A 9,962-nucleotide genomic window follows, 5' to 3' on the forward strand; every position below is an offset into this window, starting at 1 on the left:
AACCACTCGCGAGTCCACAGTGGTGACAGTCTGCACAGGGAACATGACAAACGAAGCCCCCTGAATCAACAAGAGGCAGGGAGGAAACAATCAGATTGCTGCAAGGGAGGCCGAGATGCTGATCAAAAAAAATAAATAAAAAGCAATTCACATAGAAAAAATGAATTTCAGCGATGGGAATAAGACTCCTATTGCACAGCAGTTTCGCCCATTCTAGGTTTAATTACAAGCTTGATTAGCTACAGTGTATAGATAACAAGCTCTTATTAAACTCATAGTAAAACCTTGAATGGATCAAACTGCTGGGCACTGGGGGTCTTATTTCCCTGTATTTACCCAACGAAAAGCACTATACTGCACACACACAGTACTGGAATAGCCATGGTACCTTCCCCTGCTTGGAGGAGCTGGCTCTGATGGTGGACACCCTGCCGACAGCATCACCCACGAAGAGGCGGTGCTGGGTGGAGTCCCAGCAGAGCGCGGTCACGGCTCTGTCCCGGTGCTCCGTGGACACACACACACGCTCCGGCTTCCCACGGCTCTCCAGGTGCAGCTCCCACACCACCACCAGGCCATGGCTAGAACACAGACAGTCTGTCACTGCTGTGTCCACAACGCAGCCCAGAGAAACATAAAGAGCACACTACCATACCATGGAAAACAGAGAAGCACAGATACACAGAAAGACGCTGTAATTTTTTATTTATTTATTTTTTTGCAACGTGCTTGTTTAATGAACTGCAAAACCTGTAACAATTCGAATGCCTTTGACCTGAAGAGCACGGCTCTGCGTTGAGGATTCTCCTCCGCCTTCTCCGCTCACCTTGTGGCGACAGCGACAAAGTCCTCATCGTGCGGACAGCAGGCGATCCTGGAGACAGCACCTTCCTGGGAAACAAGCACAACACAGCTGCTGTTAGAGACTTCCCTCGTGAGAGGCGGCCTGCAGGGCACAGACAAGAACAGCTCCTCTGGTTTACTGTACCTTGTGTGTGAGGATGAGCCTCTGCTTCCAGCCCTCCTTCTGAATCAGGTGCAGCCCTCCTGCTGAACTGCCCAGAGCCAGCCACTTCCGAGACACCGCCACACACGTGCACTGAAACAAAACACATACGTTACTCCATCTGCCACGCTGCACATCCCGGCAATGCACAGCAGAGGAAGCACGCTGCCTTTGTGTGGCCAATGAAGCTGACCTAATAAAATCCGGAACGGCTCAAACTGCTACGCAATCAATCTGTTTTATCCCATCCCTGCATGCATTATCAATTTCATAGAACTAGCCGAGAAAAAGGGAGTACAATATGCTCCAGTAAATACTGCCATAAAATAATTGCTCATGGGGCAAGATTTGATCCGGCCGCATTGTGAACAGTATGAGTTTTAGTTTGCCACGGTCCAAGCTGTAACAAACATGTGTCTGCTTGCTCTAACTGGTATGAACACTGCAGCACAGAAACTGCAAACAGCACAGCCTGGCTCTTTGGCTAAGCCATGCAGTAGTGGTGCTTTGCTGTACTTGACTGTCAAAAGCAGAAGCAGGGAAGAAGAGCAAGGGCCACCTTCAGCCTGCTGGAGTCAAGCCGCAGAGCAGACAGCAGCGGGTCCAGGGAGTCACCCTCCACCAGGACGTGGCTATAGGACTCTGGGATCACTGGAACAGGAGTCATGGTGGCTATACCGCGGGAGCTTGATTCTCAATCCTCTCTCTCCGACCGCATCCTAAATCCTCACTTCTGAATATGAGGAAAAGACAAAGGAAAGCAACATTTCAGTAGCAGTTTCAAGCCATGTGGTGCTGCACCGCATACTGGTCATAAGATCCAAGGATGGAAATAAGACTCCTGTTGAATAGCAGTTTTACCCATTCCAGGTTTTGATCCAGCTCGATCAGCCCCAGTGTATAGGTAACAAGCTCAGGTGTGTTTGATTAAACTCAAAGTAAAACCAGGCATGGAACAAACTGCTGAGATCTCCAAAGTGCAGCAGATTTTGCTTAGTTGCTGCACAGTTAAGACAGTAGAGAAATCCTCTCCCAGCTACCAAGGTGATATTCAATTATGAGCTTGTCTCTCTGCTAAGTCTTGAGACCTTTGATCGTGCCTTACTTGTGATTGCGTTTATAAGTCACTACACTGCTTGATAAGTACAATCCGATTGCTGGAAAGTGTTAGAGATTCCTACTGGAGCAGAGCGTGTGCAAAAACCACACTTATCTGCCAAACATCTGCTGACATGCATGCAATTGATATGTACAAAACAGTTTAATAAACTTTTCTCTCACACCAGGGGGGCCTTGCAGACAACAAACAGTTTTGTGTATTTTTTTTTTTTCTCTAATCAGGATCTTGTGATTTCATTACAAATGTCCTTTCTGTGTGACTTTCATTTCTGGTCAATTAGGATGCAATCCAGTGTGCTTCAGAGTAAATCGCTGTCTGCTTAAATGGCAAGCATGGCTTGGTTTTACGAGTAGCAAATTACTATTAATCAACTTTACAGGATGAATGTGCTGTGTAGAATATGTGCAAGGCTCTCGTTTAACCAGATCAGCGCTACACTTAATTCACTTGCAGCGTTTCTTTACAGTCCCAGTACAGTGCAGTAGGGGAGGGCGAACCAGTCACTGACACAACCTGGAATGCAGTGCAAGTCTCTGAGGCTGCTGCATGATTTCTCACCTAGTTTTAGACTGTGGATTGAAATACTGCATGATTACTTCAAGGCACATGCACAGCCAATTGTCATTTTAAGAATGTTTGTGGCAGAGACCATTTACTCAAAATCCCTGGAATACTACATCTAGACTTGCTCTAGCTCCAGTGTGTGGAGAGAGCTATCTCAGTCAAAACAGGAAGCTCAGAAGAATAGAACAGGCTCATTTTCCCCTTTGTTTTTAGTTGTGTGTGATTTTATAAAAGTTGCAAACAGCTCAGCTGCAGTAAGAACACGCTGGTACAAGGCTGACTTAAACTGGAAACCGTGATAACAATAAAAGCGACAGATGTTAGACTACATTCTTTTTATGTTGTTAAAAAAAAAAAAACGACCATGGAGCCTGCGGTACGGGGTGGGGGGTGGGCTACATTATTTTTTTTTTTTTAATCCGGCTGTTGAAAAAATGGATGGTGCAACAGCCCAGTGTGACTGCGTATCACGGGGTTGATCCGCATGAAGCAACGCAGGACTGGCAACCAGCTCCGTGCAACTGACTTTAAAAGCACGAATCAGTGATGTATTTGTAAGTTTGAACGTGCTACTAGATCATTTACTACAGTACTATCTGTTAATTAAAAAATATACGCAAACGCAGCAGTCAAATACAACAATAATAATAATAATAATAATAATAAATAATAAATAATAACATTACATTTTAAAAAGCCAATTATTGTAACGCTGTTACTAGCTAACCCAAACAATGACTGTCTTTTCTGATCAGGACACAAAAACGCGTGACTGTTGTTCTCGCTAGTAAGCGAACTCGCTCAGACATATAAATCTGTGCATGTTTATTTTGTCGAACAAAGCGATTGATATCAGCCAGACAGCAAGTCATTAAAAAAACACACATTATTCCACCGCTAAATCGCAACGACAGCCGACCAGTACCTGAATAAAGCCCCTGCCCACTTTGACCTAAAGCCTGCTGTCCTGAGTGCTTACCCCTCATGGAAGCTCGCCACGGGCGTTGCTGTCCTACAGCGCCTTTGTATTCTGTCCTGTCCTGTCCTGTCCTGTCCTGTCCGCCCCCAGCGCTTGCTTTCTAGACCTCAACTCTGCTTCTTCCTGCATCGACCGGAACTACTCTGCAACTCACTGCGAAAGCGGACTGAGACAAAGGGGCTGCACATTCCCAGACAGGACATTCCCGTCACAGGGACAGTAATGAAAGAGCCACGGGTTAGAACCGAGTGAACCTTATGGGGGGACCAGTACTTGTGATGTGTGATGTACTTCAGGGACAACATTATGGTTTTCAGGCTGTGTTTATATTGGACTGCTTCTGAATAGAAAACGAAACCAATTTGATAGCATACAAAATAAAAAAATGTAAAAAATCCAATGGAATAACCCCTCTGCGCTGGCTCTGTGTGTTGGTTTCTTACAGTGTAAAAGGCACGCTTTCTTTGCACTTTCGCGTCTATGAAAGATCAGTATGATTTTATTACACCATTTTTCAATATAAATCTAATACTATTTTATCGTTTAGGCTTCTTTAAACTGTTCTGACCTACAGCATTCCATTTGCAATATAAACATTATATTATTATTCGTGGTGATTTTCCATTATTCCAAATATGTAGTCTCTATTCTTTAGTGATTTTCGCTTTGCATTCAAAACCAATCACCCATATTAAAGACAGCAAGCCCAACGGTACTGAGAAAGCACAATGTGCGTGCCCGGCTATTATTCGGGTCGCATTGCAATGGAGACATGCAATTTAGGTCAGAAATTCTCAGTTAAATAAAAGGACACAGGAACAATAGAGACGTCTAGTGGCGACAACGAGTACTGCTATGAAAAAAGCTTACTGTACGCATTCTGCTCATATTATTATGCAAAAGTCATGCCTCTGTAAGTATGTGGTCTCTACTCATTTAAGAATGCTTTTAGAAAGAGGCACACGAGACTGCTCAGCTGATAAGTGTCTTAAGAAGTGTGTTTTGATGTGAGAGTGTGTTAAAAGCTTGAGCGCATTTGTAAAGCAGCTCAGCGTTCACTTGCAGGTGTGGAATGCTGTATGCAGAACAGAGAGCAGCGGCCTCATCTGTGCAAACACGGCTCTCTCATTACCCCATCCACATTGCTGTGAGTGTAATTAGATAAACCTGGGCTTACTGTTTGATCCATTCCTGGTTTTACTATGAATTTAATAAGACACACCTGAGATTTTTTTCCCATATGCTCTAGTTGTAAAACCTAGCCCTAATTTACTAATCTTAAAACTGAACTGAAATGAAACTGAACTCTATTGCCTAGCTGTGAGCTCCATTCCAGGTTTTACTACAAGTCTAACTAACCACACCAGCTAGGCAACAATGCTCAGTTTCATTTCAGTTGAAACTTGAATAGAGGTAGCACACCTCAGGCTTCAAAAAGACCTTTAGAAGCAACTCCCCAACCCCCAAAGAGAGAAATGAAAACTGCATTAAATAAGTAAGCAAAGCCTTTTTATTAGACGCAATTAACTAAACATTTTCATTTTTATTATTATTTTCAATCGTACTCAATTTTAATAACGTTGAATTTTCATTTTCTTTAAAAACATATTTTTGTTACCCATTTCAACAATAGCATAATACTTCCTCACACGTCACACCCCCAAAAGAAATGAAAAATAAAATGGTTTCATTCTTTCTTGCTCTCATTTGGCATAGGAAAACATGCAGCACAAAAAACCACATCTACACAAACAGCATTCCAGTGAAACATTCCTTGTGAAAAAAAACAAAAAAAACAGACTTGACTATGTAGTTTAACCCAAGTCTGAATGAACATTGCTAACCACACCAATAATAATAATAATAATAATAATAATAATAATAATAATAATAATAAATGGTAATTTCTTCGGGTGGACTATGTAATGAGGGTTGCCGAACTTTATTTGGTGTGGAATAAGTTTCCATCACAACAGGGAACAGCATAAGATTTCCAAACTATGGCACTGGGCATACCCTTCTATAATACTGACATGAAGAACACATGCCCTGAAGGAAGGTAGAGGACTCAGAGCAGGAACGTGAAGCTTTCATTACCACGGCTTGAATGTTGAACACAAAAACAAAACCAAAAAAACACACCAAATCTACATAAAGAATTTTTATTTTTTTATAGATTGTGCTTTTAATGTTTATTTTTATTCCATAGTTTTTAGACTCACAGAGAAAGTATATTAAGACATTGCCACAAACTCAAAATGTTGAGAGTGGGGGACAAACGGTAAAGCAAGACAGTTTCACGCCGCGACCGCACAGAATTTCAGCTCAAGAGTCACAGGCAGTAGAAAAGTCATGTACTTTGCCAATAACCCCCCCCACCCCCCCACCCCCCCCCCCCCCCCCACCCCCCCCCCCCCCCCCCCAATCTTCTCAAGATGTCGCTTACAGGGGGGTGGAAACCCACCTTTTGACGCAGTGCATGCAGTCACCCCTATGGGGGCCTTTGGAAAACAAGACTCTCATTGCATAGAAGTCTGAGCCATTCCTGGTTTTATAGGAGTTTAATAAGGCACATCTGACCTTGTTACTTGTAGACTGGGGCTAAGTCAAGCTCGTATTAAAATCTGGAATGCAGGACTGCAGCAGGGGTCTTAATTCCACCTCTGCTATATCTATATATACCCATAGAGAAAGTGCGTCAGACAGTGAAAGCAAAAGCCTCTTTCCTGAGCCTTCAAGCTCAATAAACAAGCTGAGTTTTTTCTTTTAATACGCTCTTAATAAAATGGGGCGACAACCATATTCTAGTGCTCCAGCCCGTGAATTCCAACATTGCCAGCAAAAAAAACATGTTCCCAATCAACATTAAGCCTATGTGAAACCCTGTAGTGATCCAAACACATCTATTTTATTAAATCATTACAACAATTATTATTATTATTATTATTTATTATTATTATTATTATTATTATTATTATTATAGGCACTGTAACAGTGCAAACTCTTTGCAGTTCCTGAGTCCGTGCAGTAAGAACACTGCTCTTCCAGTCCACGTTCTCACAGTTTGGTCAGCTTGTTGTTTGATGTCGTCAGAACTCCTCGAAGAGCTTCGAAAAGATCCCCCTCCCTTCACCCAGCTTTTTTTGTTTTGTTTTGTTTAAATTCCATTTTGTTTTTCAAACCTCAGGGAAAAACTTCTTCCCGTTTCCAAGGGAACCATTGCAAGATTTCCGTTTCCCCAAATCCATTCCCTTAGGATTCTCCACAACCTGTAGCTTTTAGATGCCAAGCCAGCCACGGCTGCTGCTTCTTTCTCCTCCTCACCCCCGGCTGGCACCCCTTCATGTTTTCCTCAGCATGTGTCTCATCTGCCACGTGTGGAATTTGTTGCATGCTGTTTGTTGTATAAACTCCAAGTGGCCTGTTAGCTGTGAGAAGAGAATTGGGATAGTGATGGGGTGGGGGGTGGGAAGGGGGTTATGGGTATGTTACAGTTGTCTGTGTATCCTTCCTATACCAGGGGGGAGTGCAGTTTGTCTAATATATTTTGCCTGCTGTTTTTCTTTAGGGGATTTGCAGATATTTTCATAGGCAGTGCATGCAATGTGTCTGTCTATATATCAGGGGCAGATGCATATTTCTGTAACAACAGTATGAGATTTAACTCTAACGTACTATAATATATATATATATATGTGTGTGTGTGTGTGTGTGTGTGTGTGTGTGTGTGTGTGTGTGTGTGTGTGTGTGTGTGTGTGTGTGTGTGTGTGTGTGTGTATACATACACACACACATTTTGACTCCACGATAGTCCAATAAGTGGAGAAGGCAGGCAGGACATTAACAGTTGAAGGTCTTTAGTAGGTTTAACCAATGGGAGAGTCAAAGATCTGCCCCTTGTTATGCAGGTATCCAATCATTAGTGAGCAGAGGTGGGAAAAATATGCTCGGGTAAGGGTGTAAGAATAGCAGAATGTCGTGCGATATTGCTTATTAGAGAGAGTGTTATTGAGAATTACATTGAGACCTTTCAAGTAATAATAAAACATGTCCTAAGACAATGGAGACATTGGAGGTATACAACACAAATACCCGAACAGACACACGAAGGGAAGGGATATACTCGCCACTTCCGAAATTCAAATTCTGAAAGGTATCCGTGGCTTAGCGGTAGCTCTCAATTAACTGCTGGAACTGTACTTTTGTCAGCGGTGCTTTTATATAATAATATATCTTGACCATGAAAAGTACCGTATATGATATGTATAATGATATATATATAGATATAATATATATATATATTAACTTCATAAATACGTGACACCTTACCGTGGAAATGGCCCGCTGCACTTTTTCCTGGAATGGACACAACTTGGTAACCTGAAACCGCTCCAGGTTGCTCCTCATTTTCACCACCTGAAAAACCCAACAGGTCTGTTAGCAAGACCAGAAACCAGTTACACATTGTGCAAGAGTTTCCACAAGACAACTGCAGACCCCCCAAAAGCAACAGTGTCACAGGTTGCCATGTGCTCCGAGATCCACAGGAGATGTGGCTGAATATGTTAACTCAAACTCGTTTTACTTCAACAAGCACAACGCCACTGTGGTCGGAGCGCAGGCAGGAGTCTCATCTTCTCCACCAGGAAAGGGGTGTTGACAGGGAAGCAGGACCAGAAGTGTCTAAGCAGCTCCCCCACTGCCACGTACAGGTGCTTCAGCTCATGCTGCGCCTCGTTCGGCCCCACCTCTGAAACGAGACACACGCACCAAGCTAGAATAAAACTGGAATACACAGAAGTCATTAGAAACAGTAAACAGAATGTTTCTTTGCTACTGAGACAGCACTGGGAAGGCCAGCCGACGGCACGCTCACGGTTTATGGCTTGTTGTGTTCTTGCTTGCATGAGCACTCCTCCTGGAGACAGGGCTACAATATTCTGTGCTATGTTTTTACTGTGGGAAACTTTTAGAAGGGCTTTTTCAGGCTTTGAGGATAGAGCATTGCCAATGCAAAAGATATTTTAAAAACAAACAAGATGACATTTCCCTGCATACAAAAGTAAAATAATAATAATAATAATAATAATAATAATAATAATAATAATAATAATAATAATAATAATGATGACAGGGATGGAAATACATATTAAAATCCATTCCAGGTTTTAATATGTGCTTGATTAGCCCCAGTGTGTAGGTAACAAGGTCATGTGTGTCTTATTAAACTCATAGTAAAACTTGGAATGGATCAAACTGCTATGCAATGGGATTCTCATTGCCACCCTGGTATAATAAGAAACACAGTGTGAAATGTAGATATTCACGGTGGCTCATTCGAGGGCCTGATTCGCTCTTTGCTTGTTCTGTACACCAGCCGGTTAATACAGGCCGGTCGTACTGCAATATCTTTTCTTTTTTTTTTTTACCTCATCCAGTGACTTGTCCTCAAGTGACGTCAGATCAACCATTGAGTTCCCCACTCCTTGGCCAACCATTGACTTCAATCCTATTCAACAAACACACATCACAACAAGGTCATTTTAATATGTGTTTTTTAACCTGTTCTTTACCTCTCTTGTTTTTTGTGATGTTTGCCACTGATCTGAGTTCTGCTGCTCCTGTTACTCTCTATAGCCATCTATATTGCTCCTGTGAGACTACACTCTGCTGGCCCTAGTGTACAGTACAGAAGCACATGGAACTATTTCTAAGCGATCTCAAAGCTATTTTGAGACTTCAACAAGACTGAAAATGTTGAAAAAGGTATGGTCAAAGCTCCTAGTATTTCAAGCTGTACAACCTTTGATTAGCAGCAGCTACACACAGCCAGATTGCAGTGTTCAAGATTATCAAAACATTATTTGTGGTCTCCCTTATAGCCCTGCATCAAAACCTCCTATAGTGAGTGCAGCAGATCAGTGTGGACTGGGTCTGGGCTGAGCTAATCCAGCTTGCCACACTCTGGGAAGAGGTCCTGCGAGTTGCTGCAGATCCGGTCTCTGTGGAAGTAGTGGGACTACTTTACACCAAAATTACACCATTAAACTTCAAAACATATGTATATAATTCTGACGATGAGGCAGGGAGTGGCTGTCGTTGTGACGTGCATGTGTTTGTTAGTGAAGGAAGGAGGATTGCCCAACGACAGTAAGTTGATTATGAAAAGGCGACATTTTGGCTCAAAATAAGAGCCAGCGTCCTGCTGTGACATCGCGTAATCGGAGCCAACATGGCGCACACGGCCACGCAGTTTCACAACATTCCTCGCCGTGCAACTCGTGACGTTGGAT

At 42.7% G+C, this 9,962-nt stretch overlaps 1 protein-coding gene across 1 annotated transcript in view; it reads right to left on the reverse strand.

The window, feature by feature from the left end:
- LOC121330084 (Hermansky-Pudlak syndrome 5 protein-like) overlaps positions 1-3,834 on the reverse strand; it is a 10,647-nt gene extending 6,813 nt beyond the window's left edge. Inside the window, exons 1-6 of the mRNA XM_041276351.1 lie at positions 3,670-3,834; positions 1,566-1,739; positions 989-1,099; positions 827-891; positions 389-581; positions 4-60 (exon numbers count right to left, since the gene is read on the reverse strand). Coding sequence (XP_041132285.1) covers positions 4-60; positions 389-581; positions 827-891; positions 989-1,099; positions 1,566-1,673 — 534 coding nt within the window. The 5' untranslated portion in view covers positions 1,674-1,739; positions 3,670-3,834. The remainder of the gene's footprint in view (positions 1-3; positions 61-388; positions 582-826; positions 892-988; positions 1,100-1,565; positions 1,740-3,669) is intronic.
- Between the last annotated feature and the right edge of the window lie 6,128 nt (positions 3,835-9,962).

Source organism: Polyodon spathula, chromosome 17 (assembly GCF_017654505.1).
Source record: "Polyodon spathula isolate WHYD16114869_AA chromosome 17, ASM1765450v1, whole genome shotgun sequence".
Taxonomy (NCBI): Eukaryota; Metazoa; Chordata; class Actinopteri; order Acipenseriformes; family Polyodontidae; genus Polyodon; species Polyodon spathula.